This window comes from Thermobia domestica, chromosome 14, assembly GCF_964235325.1.
Source record: "Thermobia domestica chromosome 14, izTheDome1.hap1.1, whole genome shotgun sequence".
In the NCBI taxonomy this organism is placed as follows: domain Eukaryota; kingdom Metazoa; phylum Arthropoda; class Insecta; order Zygentoma; family Lepismatidae; genus Thermobia; species Thermobia domestica.
The window spans coordinates 156,233,978-156,255,360 of record NC_137467.1 but is presented as its reverse complement, the minus strand read 5'-3'; the positions used below and the strand labels follow the sequence as shown (position 1 = coordinate 156,255,360).

The 21,383-nt window shown below is 35.3% G+C and overlaps 1 protein-coding gene across 2 annotated transcripts in view; it reads left to right on the top strand.

Moving 5' to 3' along the window:
* LOC145670432 (1-acylglycerol-3-phosphate O-acyltransferase Pnpla3-like) overlaps nt 1-21,383 on the top strand; it is a 44,212-nt gene that overhangs the window by 6,805 nt on the left and 16,024 nt on the right. Inside the window, exons 2-6 of one of the 2 annotated variants that reach the window (XM_081739104.1) lie at nt 4,791-4,903; nt 6,989-7,108; nt 10,364-10,552; nt 18,895-18,978; nt 20,775-20,951. In XM_081739104.1, coding sequence (XP_081595230.1) covers nt 4,791-4,903; nt 6,989-7,108; nt 10,364-10,552; nt 18,895-18,978; nt 20,775-20,951 — 683 coding nt within the window. Of the gene's footprint in view, nt 1-4,790; nt 4,904-6,988; nt 7,109-10,363; nt 10,553-11,544; nt 11,734-18,894; nt 18,979-20,774; nt 20,952-21,383 lie in introns of both variants that reach the window. The other variant, XM_081739103.1, reaches the window with a different exon arrangement.

Sequence of the window (21,383 nt, the reverse complement as noted above, 5' to 3'; positions counted from 1 at the left end):
ATAATTAAGAAGTATTTTATTGTGAACGATTATGCCGAATATTTTGTGTGTATTCCTTCGTACTTAGTACCCGGGTGCGAAATCATCAGAGTTAGTCATACATACGAATTACTATAATTGCAAATATCTAACAATAGTGATACTTTATTCAACCCCAGTAACTTATTACTGGGCCCAAAAATATTAAGTGTGGATTAATTCCTCATTGTTTCACTGCTTGGTGCCTAATTTAAAATCAAAACTGCGGATTACTTTATTTTACTTACAGTGGCAAACTTATTCGTATCTTGGCAAGACGGATCCATTGGCAGTGGCGGATCTAGAGGTAAAAATGGGGGGGGGGGTTCAGCCAGAATCCAGGCTATGATGCGTATAATTTGTAGGGTTCATTTCATTATGATAATTCTTAAATAGGTAGGAGTTTTTCCTTGTGTGCAGGACTTTCAGTCAGCAAGTTGCGAGGGAATCTACGAGTTGTCAGATCAGGACAGGTTTGACGTTACCGGTACCGTGAAACGAACTGAGGACCACTAACGTTGAAGGGAATCTTAGAAATTATGGACGTGTAGATCAAAAGTAGTTATTTGCTATGGATAGCCTACTACTCTTTAAAAGCTCTCAAATATCTGAAATAGGTGTATCACTGATTTACTAAATTTGATGTATCAGTGTGCACTCTCAAAACTCTTAATGAGTTACATTTTCAAGATTCCGTACACCATTATTAGAAAGATGACTGAGTGGATTATCCATTTTAGTTATATCAATGGTTAAAGTATTGCGTTTAATGACAGTGGAAATGGGATTGTTAAAAATAATGCGAATATCAACGAAATCTCTTACCCGCTCCCCAAGCCCATAGATATAGCCTGAGAATGGACTCTACATTGCAGCAAATTTCTTCAAGTTATTGGGCTATTATGATTATGTAACCTGGGATACCACAACTAGTCTAAAGTTTTATCTTGTAGCTGTGCTTTTAACACCCCTGAAGCTATTTATTCAACACCACTCGTCATGGTTCAGTTGAAGCATTAGATTATTATTCTAGCCTTGAAATGATCGCCAATAGATAAACGGACGTTTCACTCTATTTTATGATACCAGGCCATTAACATTTAATTTATCTGTTGGAAAAATGCGTATGGTTCGTATTTGTGTAGCGTATTCAATTGTACTGGTAAACCAAAGAATGTTCATTAAATAGCTTAGATGTTCATATTCATGAATAAAGTAGGAGTGAACATTTTCGGCAGGTAAGAATTATTTCTCTTCCAGCTAGCATACACCCTCTTTTCCCCGTGTCAGACGGAGTAAACTTCAAATGCGCCTGTTTGTCTTTAGTTTGATTTCAGTGTAATAACTCTTGATACTTAGATTTGGCCTTGACTAAAGTTATCAAAATGAGATTATATTGTTATAATTATTGCACTTCGACCGGCTGTGATAATTGTTATCAAATATTTGCCTATGGTTAGGGCTTTTAAAGTATCTTCTTCCACCAATTTTTAGAAACAAAAAGTCTAGTTATAAGCCAGTTCTTGCGTTTTTATTCAAAGAGAAATCACTTCACTCCTATGTGATATCCAGAGCACGAAATTTAGTCTGAATCAGTAGCCAAATCAGAAAGTCTGTTTTTTTTTCTTTCTTTTCTTTCTTTCTTCACAGTTCAGAAGCAAACAAACTAAAAGCCAAATCCCTATCGCCAAACTAAAATATTCGGTCGATATGGCGGCTGGAAATCCCCCCCCCTCCTTCCTGTGATATGTATAGTTAGACTTATTAATTACGATATGAATTCCTCTGTTGATTCTAGTTCTTTGATTTCTGTGATCTTAATAAATGGTCAACACCTGAGACAAGATAAGTCAGTGACACTGGCGAATGCCAGTGGTCTAAGTTTTGATCGAGTTTCGAACTCACGTCCATGTTAGTCATTAACTAGCATTTGTTATCGTGGCTTGTGAAACTGGATATTTAGTGACGGAGAGACCGGGAGCGTCATTTCAGATTTTGCTTGCGGGGGGGGGGGAAGACCCCTTGATGTAAGTAAAATTTCGCGTTTTTCACTGATTTTTTATTATTCTGTTGATAAAATCTATAAACCTCAAACTCAGGAGGGACAATTGCCCCTCCCTTCCCCCCTAAATGACGCTCCTGCGAGTGATTAATGTCGTAAATGTGCTATTTGTGTACGTGTCTCAAAAGTTCTCTGACATAGGGTAACTCTGTTATTATCAGAGTTACAATAAAATGTAAGAGGGGAAACAGTCTCCAAATATAAGTTTTCAATCTAAAGTGAAGGAATATTTTAAATCGGACGAGCCGTTTGGACTGTACACTCTTAATGCGCCCAATGTTAAATGAAAATCCAACATTGCCATTAATAAGAGGGGATAGATGAGGGGAGAGCGTGGAGGGCGACCAGAGCCTACACCACCTATGCTTTCAATGTCCATTGAACGAATGGTGGCCAATTGATTCAGGAACAATATTGTACTCATTATGGAATGGAAAAAAATGACTAATAATGACATTTTGTACATAGTGAAACTACCATAATGCAGACATTTTTTGTCCCGACAAAAATATGGTAATATTATTTTAATAATAGGCCTATAATGATATTGGTATTACCCAAAACATAAAAGAAGATAAATTTACTTCCGAAAGGAACGTAAGGCAAGGATGGGCGAAACCATTTTTTTTAAATATATATAGAAAACCAAGGGTAGACATTTCGGTTTTTCACCAAAACCAGTTTTGATATAAAACCAACCGGTTTTTGATAGTTTTGAAATACCAGTTTTTTAAAGTTTTAAATCGATTTCGGTCTTTGTAAACGAAAAACATTTTTCTGTGCCCATCACTAGTGTATAGAGCAGAACATCTAGATTAAAATGAGAAGTCCCCACTGGCAAAGAGTTTGAGAATCGCCAATTTAAGTCATTAAACAATGTATGAAAGTGGTTTACTTTTTTTTTTTTTTTTTTTTGAACGAAAGGTCGTTGCCTTTACTATAGTTATCTTCTTCCTGTAGCTGACTTTGTGTAGAGCATTGTATTTCAGCAGTTACGTATAATTTGTGTTAGCGAGAATATGAAACTCTCTCCGTTGTCTTTCTTGTGTAGTTATTCCTTTTTTCTTTTCTTTTTTTTTGTTTCTTTCTTTCTTTCTTTTTTTTCTTTTTTTTTTTTAAATAATTCTACTGTGTATAAGCTGAACCACCTTGACCCATTTAGCTCAGCAGAATATTAACAGCTGCTGAAAGTGATCGGGCAACAAGAATAAGCTTTTTCTTTCTTTCTTTCTTTCTTGTTACTTTCAATACCTGGTTGTTACGGTAGAACGTTTGCAAAAGAATTTTTTAAATTGTTGCGTGCAAAATACCAAAACATTTTAATTAGACATTCCATTTCTAAGACTTATTGTTTTGTGCACCACAATATGTGCTGTCATTGTTTAAAACGTGGCGGCACACACGAAACTCCAATTCAGCAAAAAGGTTCGGTATCCAAATGCAGTTATAGCTAGGACGTTCTGATTTCTGTGCAGCCACAAGATGCATGCAAAGTAATATTTGCTAATGAATAGAGACATGGGTGATCAGTGAAGTACCGTGGATAATGATAATGATTAGAGAATCAACAGGGAGGAAATTTAAAAGACTTCTGATAGACAAAGATATATTGTCCACTATAGACTAACTAACTCTATGGCCTATGAAACCCGGAGGTTCATTGCCACGTTCACAAAAGCTCTCCACTGATTTTCTTCCTTACCAATTGGATCCAGTTTCTTTTTGTATTCCTATTTCTGCGAGACCCATTTCAATATTGTCCTCCCATCTGCGCCTAGGTCTTCCTAATGGTCGTTTTCCGATTGGTTTTCCAGTTAAGGCTTTGAAAGCGTTCCTACTTTCTTTCATCCTGGCTACATGACTTCCCACCTGAGCCTCCTAGACTTGATGACCCTAACAATGTTTGGTAAACCGTATAAATTATGTAGTTCCTCGTTATGAAGTTTCCGCCATTCCCCATTCCCGTTCCTCTTGGGTCCGAATATTCGTCTCAGGATTTTGTTCTCAAATACTTTCAGTCTATGTTCTTCCCTCAGACTAAGCGATCATGTTTCGCAACCGTACTGCACAACAGGCATGATTATCGTTTTGTATATTTTAAGCTTCAGATTCCTCGACAGAATTCGCAACGACAAGAGATTTTGAACTGAATAATAATACGAATTCCCTGCTTTTAGTCGACATTTAATTTCGTGAATATGGTTTTTGTCTATTAATATTGATCTTAGATATTTTAAACTATATATTGTCCACCATAAACTTTACATAATTAGAAATCGATCCTGGTACTCTTTACACCAGAAATGTCGCGTCCCGTGGGACATCAAGATCTTATTATGAATATTACTTCAAATCATATACTACTTTGAACTCCTTCGTGGCCAAGCGGTTAGCGTACGCGCCTTTGGCGTGGGAGACCCGGGTTCGATTCCCGGCGGTTCGGATTCTACGTTAATCAGTAGGTCCCGTCTCATATAGCTTCGCTGCTGAAAGGGACATTAAAGTCAAAATCAACTCAATTTATATACTATTGCATGTTCCTGTTGAGGCCATTCCGTGTGAGTGCTTACCATTACCGTCCATTCAGTTAGTTTAAGTCTTACTGCAGTCTATGGTGTTCATACATATAAAGAAGTGGTTTTCTTTTTCTTTTTTCGAACAATATCGATACACAAAACCGCTACAGCATATCTTTTTCTGTGTGTTTCAGGTGAAATAACCAGTGATGTGTTGCGAGTTGTGCGAGAAGCAAGGTCGAGGACACTGGGCCCATTTAGTCCTTCTTTCAACGTCCAGGCAATTCTTAAAGAAGGACTCGACAAGGTAAGCCATGCGGAAGTCTTCTACAATTATTTATTTATTACCTGTAGTTTGTATTGTTATGAATATCGATTGGCTAAGAAAGAAAATTCAACTGGTATACAACACTGTAAAAACGTTTCCAATATTTAACGTTCTGTGTCAATGAAAGCCAATCTGTAGTTTCAGTAGAAACATGTTTTTTCTTGTCCTTTATCAGTTGAGTGCGTACAATGATTAAAATTTAATTTTATTACGATTTGAAGTTCATGGACGTGCTTGTTTTTACATACTTTTGGTGTACTTTGTTACTATTGATGATAACACTTGATATTTAAGCAATTTTCTTTAGCTGAGCGAGCGAAACTTATTTATGCTTCACGTGCACGTTTATTTCTTTTTTGTTACAACACTCTTTTTTTTTAGAATTTTTGAGCAATTTATCTTACAAAATTTTGCAAAATAGAGATTCGTATTAACAAAGTTTGTATTCATGTAAGCTCCCACCGATAACAATGGCCGTAGACGATTCAATGGCTTTTTGTCATTTTCCTCTCTAAGAAATCAGCGTCATTATTCTGGTCTTAATATGCTGGTAAGCTTTGAGTACTTTGGCTTATAATTTAGTATATCGGTTGCATTTTCCACGAATTTTAATACATGTAAAGGGCAAGCAGAAAGAAAGATACCTAGAGCAATGTTACATTAATCCATCTCTATTTTATTTCTATAATAAAACAGTACATGGCTTAATTTTAAGTGGTTTCTACAGTGCATGAAATCCACCGATAATGTAATTCTTCAAGCAGCGTTGATTCCTTAATGAATTTGTACTGAGAAAGGTGACAAAATCAAAGTTACTGAAACGTTTACGGCCATTGTTACCGGTGGGTCTTGTGTAAGTATTAACTTCGTTAATTCTATCAAATGTACATCCTATCAATACATTAAATAAAGTTAGAGCTTACTGAGAGGGGTGAGGTTTTAAGATTAGACTGCGTTTTGAGAAATAATGGCCGAAAAACGTCCATATTATATTTAACATCGGGATGTTCGGCCTCTTTCACTAGCGTGACTCCTTGTACCACCACAGTTTAGGGTTAAAATATAAACACTGGACCACAAACTTTCTAAGGACTTAATTTTGCCAAAATTTAAGGGTAAAATTAATTTAGAAAGACAGCCATATTTAAGAAATATTTTTATGTAGGTGACATCTCTCTTTAAGTAAAGTGTATTTGATTTTTTTTTTTTTTAAATATTACTTTCAGGTGTCGAGGCTATATTGAGATGGGATCTGGTCTTTAAAGTGGGACCCAAACCACTAGATAACTGTGTATCCGAAGCAAGTTAATCTCACCGAGAATCGAACCCCGGACCACATGCACAGAAATATTTATTGCAACAGTTTTCCACAAGATGCTGACTGCAGCACTCTGTGCCACCTTAGACTGAACTATGAAGTTTTTACATAAGATCACATTAGTGACCTAACTAGCATTGGTGAAGTCCAGAACCAATTTTGAACCATTATGCACCGTTTCTTTTTTTCTTTTCATTTACGTTTGACTTTGGATGAAGTGAGCATATACCCTTAGAAAGTGTTTAGTGCAGAATTTAAAATAGTTAGTGATAACCTTCGATGGTGCAGGCGTCCGATTTCGTCGTTCCGTCGAATGTGTTGTTTATTCCAGGCTCATGAAACGAATTTGGTTGATTAGTGTTTAGTATCCCTTTTAGCAGCGAGGTAATATAATACGTGGACCTACAGGTCAACAGATCCGACCCACATGAGCTCCCACTGGAAATCAAACCCAGGTTTCTCGCGCCAAAGTCCCGTACGCTAATTAGGTAGCACCGAGGGAGCTCATGAATGAAACGGATTTGTTGTTTACACTGGAGTGTATTAGATCTAGTCATGAACAGTTATTTTTAAATGGCTTTATTGTCATTGAGAAATTGCAGTGATCTGTGGCAATAAATAGGAAGTAGGACCTGAATGTTTACCAATAAACGATTATCCAGGATGTTCTGAGTAAAGATGATAAATTGCTAAACTATACGAGCATTATAAGAAAAGGACTTCTAAAAGGAATTTATTTATTTTAGGTATTACCGGAAGATGCTCATCTTCGAGTTAATGGGAAACTACACATATCCTTAACGAGGGTGTACGACGGAAAGAACGTCATAGTCACTCAGTTTAATAGTAAAGAAGATCTGGTACAGGTGAGTTTTCATTGAGATCTGTCTTTCTCTTTTATTAAGGATCCATTGTGAACAAGAATAGTGCCTTAATTCATGTTAGAGTGAAATTTTAAGAAGTTGTTTCATAATGGTTACTAGTAGAGTGTATAATTGTTCATGTATTTTTCACATTACTTTCTTCTTTATCTACTTATATTATTTTTCTTTTATATATATATATATATATATATATATATATATATATATATATATATATATACTGGGTGTATCAAAAGTCCGGGGCCGTAGAGCAACTCTGTTATGAGTAGAGATACGACAAAATGGTATTGGTGAGGTGTTTTTTAAGGTTTTGATCTGGAAATATTTCTTCCATGTTTCTCTATCTTCAGCTTCCTCTTTTAACTCCCAATATTTTCTTCTGTTTTTCAAATCATCGATCAGTTTGTTCTTTCTATTTCTCGCTTTCTTTCCTTCTATAGCGGTATGATGAAGATAATTTCTTCGCAAGGTGTATCCAATTCAGTTGGCCTTCCTATGAGGAATGCTGGCTAATTGCGTCCGCTTCTCTTTTATCCGTTTTAAAACCATCGTTTGTTATTCTTTCTCTCTGTCCATTTTATCTTCATTTTCCTCCAACACCACATTTCGAAACTTTCTGAATATTTCTTTAACTTCCGTAGTGTCCAAGTCTTTGATCCATACAGTCCAATACTCTATATAGCACTTGACGAACCTTTTCCTTAGTTAAGAATGATCTTTTCTTGTTGAATTCTTCTTTGGCTATGGCCTTGATCTGGCCTTGATCTCTTTGGTGCAGTAAGCGTCTTTTGTCAAAATACTTCCCGGAGACTTGAAATGGTGGACCTTTTCAAGTGCTCTTTGTTCTACTTTGACCCATGAGCACGCGTTTCCATGGGATATTCTCATGACTTTCGACTTTTCGATAGTGATTTCCATTCCATATAGTTTCCCATTGTCAACTACTTTGTCGATCATCTGCTGTAGTCCTTTTTCGTTTCTAGCTATAATAACGGTATCATCTGCATACTTGACCTTGTTAATGATCTGCCCTCCAATCTTGAAATCTCCAATTCCCATGAATGCTTCCTTCATTAAACAATCACTGTAAATGTTGAATAATTGTGGCAACATACTATATCCTTGTCTAATTCTTCTTCCAGTTTCCATACTATTGGTCAATATTATTAGTTAATTAGAACTCCTTCGGGGTTATATGGTTAGCGTACTGTTTTCGGCGCGGAAGGGCGGGTTTCGATTCCCGATAGAAGCTCATGTGGTTCGGAACCCACGTCTCGTATAGCCTCGGTGCTGAACGGGATTCTAAACTCCAAATCAACCAACCGATTATTGTTTATTTGAACTTTCACTCAATCAGCATCAAGGCAGCATGAGACCAGGACTTAAGAAGAATTACATGAATTCCTGCCGGGAATCGATCCATGGGCTCGGTAGTGGAGCGAATTCTTCATGAGAGCAAGTTTAATTTGTCAGTGCAAGTCATTTGAATTTTGTGATAAACAAATGCCGGGTAAGTAGACTTTCCAATGCTCAGGTCTTTTTCCACTTTTATCACTCACAGTGTTCTATAACCTACAAAGTATGACCATGTACATAAAAATTAACAACAGTAATTGTTACCAGATTTCTTTTATATATAATTCCAATATTTGGCACAAATTGCATGCGAAAAATTAGAAGGAAATTTCAAATAGTGAAAGGACAATAATGTAACAAAAAGTATGTACTTCGTTATTTTGCTTGTTAAGTGTTAAAACATTTCATGTATTATGTGAAGTTTTTAAAATTATATTTCATATTTCATGCAGTTACTTTTACATACTTCATATATGAGTGCACCAGATATGAATTTAGTCACCTGTACTACGTTCTCATCGAATATACATGTACTTCGCTTGGTAAATCCATAAGATTATGGGTTGGATGGCGAAGAAATCCTCTTTTAACATCATGCATGTACATGTTGTATTGAAATCGATCCGTGAGATGTTAATTTTCAATTCTCAGCCCAAAATGTTCTTTTGCCTTATTTAATATAAACATTCCAGTTTTAATTCAGTATATTTTTGCAAATATTATACGTATTTATAAGCTTCAATGACACATATACTCCTAACAATGAAGCATATACTACAGCAGAGCGCCTATTATCCGGGTAATTATGACCGAAACCAATCTGGATGATCAAAAATCCGTATAATCGGAGAAAAGGAGCAAAAAAAAAAAAAAGCGCTATTTTATGTAGCAAAGTAGTAAAATTACTACTGTAGTAAAGTACTGTACACAAAACAACTGGTAGTAGTGATAGTGATCGTTAAAGATCACGAAATGTAAACAATAGACTGCTCGCAGTAAGATCACATTGACGAATAATTATATAGTGTTCGTAGCGTTTTCAAGATTTTTCACAGCATTATTTTTCTGAAATCGATCCGGATAACAAACATGTAATTGTTAGTATTTGCCTAGCCGCTGTACCGTTAAAGTGTGAACGTGAAATAAAAGCAAAGATAGGAATGGGGAAAGAAGCCTTTAGAAGGAAGAAAATACTATTTTGTGGGGCCTTGAATGAACAGTTGAGAAAAAGACTCATGAAGAGAAACATGGACATTACGCAAAAATGATGAAAAACGACTCGAAGCTTTCGAAATACGGGTGTGCAGAAGAATGGGAAAATTAGCCGGGCCGAGCAGAAGATGAGTGAGAGGGTCTTAGAAATGAGGGAGGGGAAGAACAATTTTTGATATTAAGAAGAGGAAGAGAAATTAGTTGGGACATTGGCTAAGAAGGAACTGTATCATGAGGGACGTGCTAGAGGGTATGGTGGCAGGAAAGAGAGGAAGGGGGCGAAGAAGACTACAATTAATGGACGATATCAAAACAGAAAGATCGTACGCAAAGACTGAGGTTAGCGGAAGAACGTGGAGCATGGAAGCTTCTCAGTTGTGAGAAGTGATCTCCCAATAATGGCAGAATACCTATGATGATGATGATGATGCCCAACCGCACGCGGTGTGATTCAGAGCTTGCCGTACATAATCCATCTAGTCGGTCATAACTGGTCATGGGTTCTAACTCCAGGGAATTTTACTCCATTCGGTAGCCCTTGGCTAAAGCTCCTTCCCTGTGTAGAGGTGACTATTCTTTAATCTGGTGAGTATAAACTTTAGTTTGTTCTGCAAAATGAAAATAATAAATGTTCTAGTGTAAAAGTATGAAAACTAAATTTTTCAACAGGCCGTCCTAGCAAGTGCTTTCATTCCTATCTTCTCTGGTATTCTCCCGCCACGATTTCATGGAGTTCGCTACATGGACGGTGGTTTTAGTGATAACCTTCCCATTATTGACGAGAATACCATTACTGTGAGTCCATTCTGTGGTGAATCCGACATATGTCCTCGAGACATGTCATCTCAAATATTTCACGTGAGTTCTCTTTTCTTTTGCAGGTCATGTAAATGGTGCTTTGAAAGAAGGATGTGTGTGTGTGAGTGCACTATATGTATATAATTCTCTTCTTTTCTCCTATATAGGTAGTTTGATCATAATAGTATCTTTCAATACTATGTACGGAAGTGGAGAGTTAATTCTTTACGGTATTTGATGGAATGAATAAGGATCGCACTAATTATATATTTTTTTAAAAAGATAGGTCGTGATTTTCGTAATTATAAAATACTGATATTAATTCAAATCATTTTAAATAGTTTTCTGTAATATTCCATCTTCAAAATTAGAAAAACTCAATGATTTACTATATTAGTTTCTTATTTTCTTATAAGAAATAACGTTTTTCTGCTTTCGAGTTCCATACTGGTGAGGGACTAATCATGAGTCAATTGAAGGGCTACTTACTGTAAAGAATAGCGAATTCTTGTCTAGAAAGCCGGAAATAAGGACAATGTGAGAGTTTCCATGTTGGTTCTGTGTGTCCAACTAGCAAGCCATAGCTCTTGACGGGTGGTAATGTTTGGAAATTGAGATTGCTTCATTGTAATTTATGCATTGATTCAAAAAGCTACAATTCGCAAGAACTCTTTACGCAATGGAGTTTTGAGACTATAATCGTTAGAAGACGAGTAGAAATAGTGAGTAAGAGCTATTCAAAGTGTTTAAAATGGTTACAATTTTCATTTAGCAGAAACACAGAGACACGACGCGTCATGAATTCACACACACTTTCAAAAACACTTACCGTTGCTCAACGGTGTTGCGGCCTCGAACGATGCATTTCTCCAGATCGTGAACACCCTTGACAAGCGGCATAGGATAAATGAATGTATTTTACTGTACTTCTTTCTTTCGTACATGGTATTGGCTAATACTTTACTGATCACATTGAGTAGCTTAAGAGAATGAATGCACAGTGTTTACTTAGAGCTTCTCTTGCATGGCTTATGCACGTCTTCTTCTCATAGGCTCTGCTATGCTCGAGTTTTATTCCTATCTTTTCTGGCTGGATTCCTCCTCGCTATCATGGTGTCAGGTACATAGATGGCTGTTACAGTGACAATTTACCTGTGCTAGATGAAAATACTATCACTGTTAGTCCGTTTTGCGGAGAGAGTGATATATGTCCACGTGACGACACCAACAACTTTTTCCAGGTGAGCGCAGCTAGTGTTTAGGTCTCTCAATAGAAGAGAATTGTTGAATATGCTGACTTCTAGAAACTTCGCAAGCTTCATTGTAGTAATATGTATGCTATTCCATATAATAGTGTATGAAGGATTGACAGAAATGCTTATTGCACCGGCTTGTATATATTCTGCAATTTTCGTGTTTGCATGTTTTATGCATTGTATATTGCTTTATTTTTAAAAATCTCATTTGTACTTTTTTTTTTCAACCAGCAGTGCCTCGACATTTTAAATTTCAATGAAAGGAAATTAATATTCATGAAGTTCAGAATTAGTTCTTAGGTAAATCCCACTAGACAATTTCCAATATCAGCGTCCTACATTTTCCGAGGTAATAAAGAATGAGAGATGTTTATTTTTATTATTTTTTTTTTTTTCAATAGTATCCTTATCAATACTAAATATTACTACGTCTCATACTGTACGAGGATAAGCCGGAAGATAAATTCACTCAGGAGGTTATGGACAAAAGCATTCGTGGATCTCAAATTTTACTCTGCGAAAATAAAGAACAAAGCTTACTTTATTTTTCCACGTAAGAACCAAGAATGTTGCGCATTTATTATACCGCTTTATAGGGTTTAGAAAGACACATGTTCTGCATACGGGAAAAACTCTTTCACCGCTGTCTTGACTTTGTCATTGGTTCTAAAGTACCTTCCGCTGAGAACCTTCAATGCCTGAAAGCGGGACTGTACGGTGAATGGGCAAGGCGCTCGAAATCGAGAGTATCAAAAGGTGATTTTACGTTATCATCACGAAGTGTGGTCTCACATTGTCGTTCAATAGAAGAACGTCAGATGTCAGAAGGCGAAGCCATGCTTCACTCTTGTCGGTGTTTAAAAATAACGCTGAGCATTGATTATTCCAATCCCTATACTTGCCGGGCACGGAGTGGGTCGCTCATCCGAACTTTCTGCCATCACTGCGATAGCGCCATGTACAGAGATTTTGGTTGTACGTCACCTAATGATATATGATTGGGTTTTACGATTTCGCGGGGAAAGAAAAGGTAGGAGAACTTATTTTCCGACTTCCCTTTTTATAAATAATTTTCTATGCAAGAGTACTGTGAAAAAATATATATATTGCAGTTCCTACTTTGTATATTCCTACGTTTGACAAATCAAAAGCCACCCAATTTTTTCCGCCATTCTGAATTTCTTAACTCCAATTTAGTATAGTCTGAAATGATAACGTATCAGAGGTGTTCATTTCCAGGGCCAGTCCCGTGCAACTTTATAGGTGAATAAGTAAAAGTCACAATTTATCGAAAGTTACTTCTGTCGACTTAGGCCATATGGTTGTTAACTTGTGCATATGCCCTTTATATAAAACTCCTGTAGTTTTAGAATCAACGAAAATTTTGTTTCGTATTCTTCTCGTGGTATGTCTGCAGCTGGGCAGACGAGTATTTTAGTAACAATTATGCTTTTAAGTCGATGAAGTGTTAAGGTTTTTATTATAGTAACGATGATTAGAGCTAGGAATTTTAGGTGAAAAATTTTAATTAAAAAAAAAAAAAGCAAACTTCAAATGTAATTATTCGTAAAAGTTCCAGAACACAATGTTTATGAAAATCGTAAGTACGGAAAACCTTTAGAACACATAATATTTCAAAATGTTTTTCTGTAAGGCTGTATTTCTGGCAAGCACATCATTTACGGTGGGCAGGATAGTAGCAGTTGGTCCCACTGCGTTCAGTTTCAGACACACATCTATTTTAATCAATAGTGTGGTAATATACTAAAAGAGAAAAAAATAGTGTGGTAATATACTAAAAAAGAAAAAAAATAGTGTGGTAATATACTAAAAAAGAAAAAAATAGTGTGGTAATATACTAAAAGAGAAAAAAATAGTGTGGTAATATACTAAAAAAGAAAAAAATAGTGTGGTAATATACTAAAAGAGAAAAAAATAGTGTGGTAATATACTAAAAGAGAAAAAAAATAGTGTGGTAATATACTAAAAAGAAAAAATATAGTGTGGTAACATACTAAAAAAGAAAAAAATAGTGTGGTAATATACTAAAAGAGAAAAAAATAGTGTGGTAATATACTAAAAAAGAAAAAAAGTGTGGTAATATACTAAAAAAGAAAAAAGTGTGGTTAATATACTGGAAAAGAAAAAAAATAGTATGTTGATATACTAAAAAAGAAAAAATAGTATGGCAATATACTAAAAGAAAAGACTTGAAACTACTTGTCTGTGAAGAGTCTTGCCCACTCTCCCTAAGCAAATCCGTAAATGACTACTGATCTCCGATCACTAAGTACATATTTGTATATAGAAAAGACTCCATAATATCATTTGGTGATAGCCATGATTGGTTAGTTTAATGTTGCCACCTCCCTTTACTTTCTGTCCAATAGCTTTTGCCTAACAAGAATGCACTGAAGCATACGTTCGGTGTTCCTTGTTTAATTATTGTAGAAATAAAATGTGGCAAAGCAGTCAAAAAAGTTTTAAAGAGTGCAAAATGGTGACGACGTGGAAAACAGGCACGCATTAATAAAACTGTGGAAGAAGCTGCAATCAAAGTATAGTTATAAATGTTTATTTATTGCAGTAGACTCTCGAATATCCGGCCTGATGTGGTGGAAGGGCAGGCCGGATAACAAAAAGCCGGAGTTCTATGAACTAATTTCTTTATTAACATTAAGCATACCCCAAGAACAATTTGCGAATACAGTACTGTACGTACTATACAGTTATAATCAGGAACAGTGGCAAGCGTACTGTATTAAGGTCCGTTACACACTGACGAAACAATGAACAAGTACCAGAACGGTGCTCTTTTCCTGTCACAACTTGTATTTTGCACATGACACGTAGGAGGATCGTAGAAGACGCCTGCTTCCAATGCCTTGGCATTGCCTTACCTTTCTTATTTAATTACGGTAAAAGAAAACTAGGCCGGATAGTCGGGAGTCTACTGTATTTTCTTTGCAAGACAAGCTAGTTTGGCCACTTTAATAGCAAGAAAGAGTAAAGACGCAGCACCTGAAACTCCTAGCTCTGATCATATTAAACGCGTATTGTAATCTCTATCAGTCCCGTTGAGTTGTGTATCACAAAATAATGTTGACAGGCTTTCCTGGTGTCTTCTGGTATAATGTTGAAAAACTGTAGGAACTGGTTAGATATCGTCGTTAAAACCGTCACAAATACGGTATATTAACTATAAAGAATAGTAACTGTATACCAGAGAACAATATCGGCAATATATACCTTCGTTTTGTTCCATTTATACAGTGACACATTAAAATTGGTTTCTTTAGTTATACTATAGTAGAAGACAGCCTGTCGAAAAATTTACTGATATAAAAATCAACAGGAATCATAGTGGAATAAGATACGTATAGTCTTTGTATTGTATTGAATCTTTCCGAAAATGAAAAATAATTATTGTAAGCTTGTAAATAGTACACGTACAGTTTGTAAATAGAACATTCCATTATACAATGTAAATCATATTTCTTAAATTGTTTTCTATAGTTTGAAGCTTGCTTGTTTCGAGAAGTCTCAGTGTTTTTAATAAAATAGAGTGGTTTGCAAGAATTATTTCACTTGTTAAGGGAACTGGGCACTCACCTTAAAAGACAAATAAATATGTGCGGAACTAAATACGAGTGTAGCTATCAATATCATAATTGTTGTGGATTAGATTGGTATATTTAAGCTGTTTAATGGTGCACGTTCTGTTCCAAAGAAAACTGTCAAATTTATTTCAAAGAGTAATGAAACAGCTAGTGTATCTTATAGGTTTCAGTCAAATGATGATAATTTAAGTGATTAGCCAGATTTCATAAATAGACAATTTCGCAGAAAATAAGAATCACTACGTAGGTGGGAAATATCAGACACATTTAAAAACATAAAGACAGGAAGATACATAAGCAGCTGTAACAGACTGTCTGCGAAGTAGCGCAAGTTGTAGAGCGTTGGCTTCGCGTTCGGGTGATCGTGTGTTCGATTGCCGCTGCCGACCATCCTGACAGGGGTTTTTTCCAGACTCTACCAAGGCAAATGCCGGGATGGTACCTACTAAACAGGCCCTGGTCAACATCTTCCCAAATCCTTTTTCATTGTTATTGTTGTTGTTAGACATCTAGTATAAAATGGCCTCTGAGCTGTATCTGGTGATTGTTAAATAAATAAATAAAAATAAAATATAGTAAATGCATAATTATGCAATGGATGCTGTAATATGAATAGACACAACATAACATGAGCGATAAGGAGCATAGAATATAATAATATGAAGTAACTGCTGTTCTATTTGAAAACATTGTGTAGGAGAGATTTTTTTTTAAAGTCCAAGAGCAAAGTTTCAGTTTAATGTTCAGTTCTAACGGTTACTATGTGCAATAAGTTTTCTTCTTTTCAGTGGAAGTATGTAGAATATTGGTCTTAGAGGTCAGTAGTACTCCGTTTATAAATATGGCTCCCTATGATGCAACAAGAGAATGAGAGAAAAACCAAGTAGATAAAGTTTGCCGTTTTTTTGAACAGTCTTGTTAGATGCATTATGCTTTATTCTCAGCCTAATAGTTCCGGGATTGGATTCTCGAAGTGGGTACAAAATTTGAACAGGCATCGATACAATTTAGGAGCTGCTTGAAATTAAGAAATTTCGAACTCTGCTCTACAAAGCCAAAATAATGGGCTAAAAGGTGATATACAAACTATACATCACCCATCTCGTAGTAGTATGACCAGCCATAGCACGCACTGTATGCCAGGGAGTTGCGGTTCCTTCTCTTTACATTAAAGCAGCCACTTAAAAAGCTCATAAATCAGCTTCATGTAATAGATTGTAGTAAGTAAAATACGTAGACGATTGTCTTTTGAGGAGCGTATAATTTTGCTCTTAAGTAGGTGGGGTTATATTAAAGGGACATGTTACTAGTTGATGCCTTTAATATGTGGAGTTTGTGTGCTCCTGGGATTGATTACTATTGGGAGGGTCCAAGACTAGTTTTTGTAGGATAGCTGTTGAACGTAAATAGTTATTTATTGAACAAATTTCCAGAACTTTGCCATTTTACACAGGGAAATTTTAACAAACAAACAAGAAACAAGACGAAAACAAAATAACAGTGTCAACATAGAGTGTAAAAGTAATATTATTTCACCAAAACTCGTTTAATTGCTCTTTCGGAGACCGGGTAGCTCGAAAAAATGTCCACATCAGTTGTTAGATGATTATAACTGTTCGGTATCCTGTAAAAAAGAGACGTCTGTATGATTGCCAACCTAGGGCGGGCAAGATGGAATAAGTGGGTATTCCGTGTTATGTGGAAAGGGACACGTAAGGATAGTTCCTGAAGTAATGTTTCTGATCTTAAGTTTCCATTAACTATTTTATGAAGACATTTCAGGTCAGAATTATTTTTGCGTACTTCCGGAGTCTGAATATTAAGATGTTGCAAGAGTTCCTCTTTAAGTAATATTCGAAGTGCGGGAACACGAAAGTGTACTATTGCAATTAAGAAATTAAGAATAGAATCAAGTCTAGAGAGATGTGTAGGTGCGGCCATGGCCCATATGGGAGAGCAGTATTCGATCTTGGTTGCTATTAAAGTTATAGAATATTGCTAATGATGCCACAGTGCGTAATTCAGTGAATCGGTAAAGTAGCAGCCCGAACATACGCATTGATTTCTTAACTATTGAGGAGATGTGGTCAGAGAACATGAGTTTCGAATCAAAGATACCACCAAGAACATTGTGACAAGCAGAACGTGTTATAGGGGAATCGTTAATATGGTGGTATTTGGAGGGAATAGGAGAGTTTTTCAGAGTAATTGTTAGACTGTCACATTTCTTAGTGTTAAGTTTAATTGCAATTACTTTGTTTTTTCTTTATGAACGACTTGACAGTTTCAAAAGTTACATGTAAATTTTAGCTATTATTATCCAGCGATGCTTATCCAAAACGGAACTTAGCCTAAATCTAAAGCCTTGTGTAAACTAGAAACTAGCTATAAAGATCTTGCTTGCTTTTCTGACTTCTGCGGTACCGTACAAATGCCAAAGTAGTACTTGATTAGTTATTTATTTCTCTGATTCCTGGATCAAACTCATCTAGATTCGTAATGCATAGGGGAGTTTCGGAGTCAGCTAAGACTGAAAATATAAATAAGATGTATAAAAATTTACAGACAATCAATACGTAAATCCCTTATTGTACAGTATACGACAAAGGAGAATACCATGTTCAAAATAAAATATGCCATGTTCTTTTATCGCATACTATACTTCAAAGTGTCAGTATAAACTTACTAGAAAGGTGTGGTGATTGTTTTCCTTCTTCCTTTTCTCGTGGACATTTTTTTCTTGTATATTGTAATAATTAACACTTCTGACCAGAGTATTTACAATCCGCGGCAAAAAACCTGCAACATGAGGATGTAAGTTTATTGTGAAACTAAGCCTATCAGCACAGGGAATGAACATAACGTCTAAGTGGAACGAATCACGCCAGGATAAACCTCGGTCTCCTCCCGTGCACACTTATTTTGGAGCAAAAGACTTCGTCATTTCACAATAAACTTATATGCTCATGTTGCAGGTTTTTTGCCGCGGATTGTACACTTATTTACTAAAACTGAAATACAATGTAACGGTTTCGACAACTTAATGTTATCTTCATCAGATACTGACTTTAGTTTTAATAAATAAGTGTATATATTCTGGTCAATTATTATTTTAGTGAGTTCGAGAGTCGTGGTGGATAGAGTTGTATATTGTATGTTCTATGCTCTGTAGTATTTGTTAATATCAGTTCTGTTAGACTTTCTGCATTTCAAGTGAATGATTGCCTTTATAATAATAATAATAATAATAATAATAATAGAGAAATACGATTAGTAGTGTATTTCTATTAGCACTTAAAAAATCATAATTAAAGAATGAACATGTTTTCCATGTACATCAGAAGTCATAAGCCCTTAGTAAATAGTGTATATAGTCAGAAATAATTTTGGTTCAGAGCATTTTAAGTAAAAACATTACTGTAAATAATAATAGTAGTTACTATATTAGTATAATATTAGTGTAATGCAGTTATTATAATTTTGTCTTTATTGCGGTGAAATCATAGCATCGTATGTCATTTTGCAGGTGAATTTAGCAAATACCAGTATTGAACTATCACGGCAAAATATCTACAGATTTGCTAGGATATTATTTCCTCCTAAAACAGAGGTGAGTCGATTTTTTAATGTTTATTCACGATTAAAATGTTATATTTTTTAGTTGACAAGCCATAGTTCTAACAAGTTAAGTAATGCGAAAATAAAATGAATTCTAAGTTGTGGATTGATATTTTGTGGGCTTTCCTCAGGTCTATCATTGAACGCTTTCATAAATATACGATCATTTCTTGGATTTTTGCCATACAGAGAGAGAGAGAGAGAGAGAGAGAGAGAGAGAGAGAGAGAGAGAGAGAGAAAAGAATAAAAGTGAAATTTAAATATATTCAAGTTAGAACTTCGAACAGAAAACATTTGCAGTAGGAAAATATTATCTTGTAATATGAATAACTGCTTTTGCTTATATCCGCACGAATTCTAGTCTACAAAAATATTGTTCAGTTTTTATGTAGCTAAGCCAATAAAGTAGTAAATATTTGAGAAATGCATTCAGCAACAGACAGCTGAAAATCAGTTTAATATAAGTAAAATCACATTGAATTGGGAAGGGTGAAAATATGTGACTGAGCCGAAGATCAGCCATTTTATTGTATAAAATACCTTAATTTGAAGCAGTCAGTGACAGCTCTTAAGAGAAGTTACATTGGTAAAAGTTATGATATTTTGTATATTTTGTCTCTGTATATTTTGTCTTTACATGCTAAGAAAAGAAAACTTCCCGAGTGCTCTAATTCTTGTATACGTAATATTTTTTTTTTTTTTTTTTTTTTTCGTTTAGTTTGTAGTGATCAAATCGTAATCTATATCGATGCACCTTTCCTCAAGAACTGTCACTGGGAACATTGCTGAAATAATTTTTAAAATAATAACTATGCACTAACGAGGGCTGGGTAGGGGATCTTGGTTATTTAAATGATATTTTTCTGTTTTGTTTCAAACATTGTAATAGATTTACGGAATATAAAACGCAGTTTTAATTCTAAAAATTACAAGTTTGTTCTAATAGTGCATATCTTGTGACTAGTGAGTTAGATTAATCTGTTGCAGTATACTGATATCTACCTTAATGACTTACTATTTTAGTTACAAGAAACTAGGTAAGAATATGTCTGTTGATTACGACAGAATCCGTAGTGCAAGTGAGTAAAGGAGTATAACCTTCAGTCTGTTGATGGGAAAACTGTGGAATGCAATTTTAATTGAACGTGGGACGGTCAAAAAGTTCCCAGAATTCTGTTGTATCTCTTTTATTATCACAATATAAGTACACATTTATTTAATCGCCTTCAAAGTAGGCACTTTCAGGACAGATACTAATACCACCGCTCCTGCCATTTCTGGAAACACCTGCTCCTCTGACCCAGTCCTCTTTTGGTATCTTCTGAAGTTCAGCTGTTGCGTTGATTTTGATTTCTTCTATGGTTGCGAAATGGGTACCGGTGCTGTTTCCTTAAAGCACTGATACCGTGAGCTGTTTTTAAGGCTGTCGAAGCACATTTTCCCATTTTGTACATGAATTTGATATTTTTGTGCGTAGCTCGAACTGCAACATTGCTCTAACTAATCACCATACCCTCCTCCGTTCAACTACGTTACTCATGCACTGCCTGCTGTGACCTGTTCACACTTGTCAAATTCTAAGCAGGTAACCTAAGGACTGTAATTATGATTGAATCACTAACCGAAAGTGCAAAATCATGCCAGGAACTTTTTAAATGCTCCTCGGTATAATCATGGTGGTACAAATAAATTGGTAGTACGATATTACCATATATAATGCAAGATTGTTGTATTTATTTCATTTCCAATAATGTTGCTATATTTACGTAAATATGTTTTAATCAACAGGTGTTATCTAACTTCTGCAAACAAGGATTCGACGATGCATTGAGATTTCTTCATAGAAATAACCTAATAAATTGTACAAGATGTCTAGCCGTTCAATCCACTTTCACCGTATCAGAGACCTTGGATGAGAGTTTCGATTATGATCCACAATGTGATGAGTGCAGACTACAACGACAGGTAAGTTATAATAGAATCATGCTTCAATAAGGTTATGAATTGAGTTACTGCTAGAGTATTGTGTATTTGGAAGTCATGAAACAATCAAGCCTTGCATTAAATTGTATGTAAATTTAGCAAGGATTTCCAGAATTTATTTATTATTATTAGCAGTTTGCTTAAGACTTGATTTAAAGAAAATATTTAAGACTTTTATTTAATTATTTATTATTATTTGTATAGAAATCTTTTAAACAAGTTTTGTATTTGTATTTTTTAAACAATTGCTATTCTATTTGTTATAGAGTTACGATTGATAAGTTTGTTCACTATAGAAATGACACTCTTGTGGAGCTGTGACGTTAAGTACAAGTTCCCTTCCCTTTTGCAATATTAATTTGTTAGGCCACGTTCAGGATGATTACTATAAATGTAAGAGAACAACATAGAAAA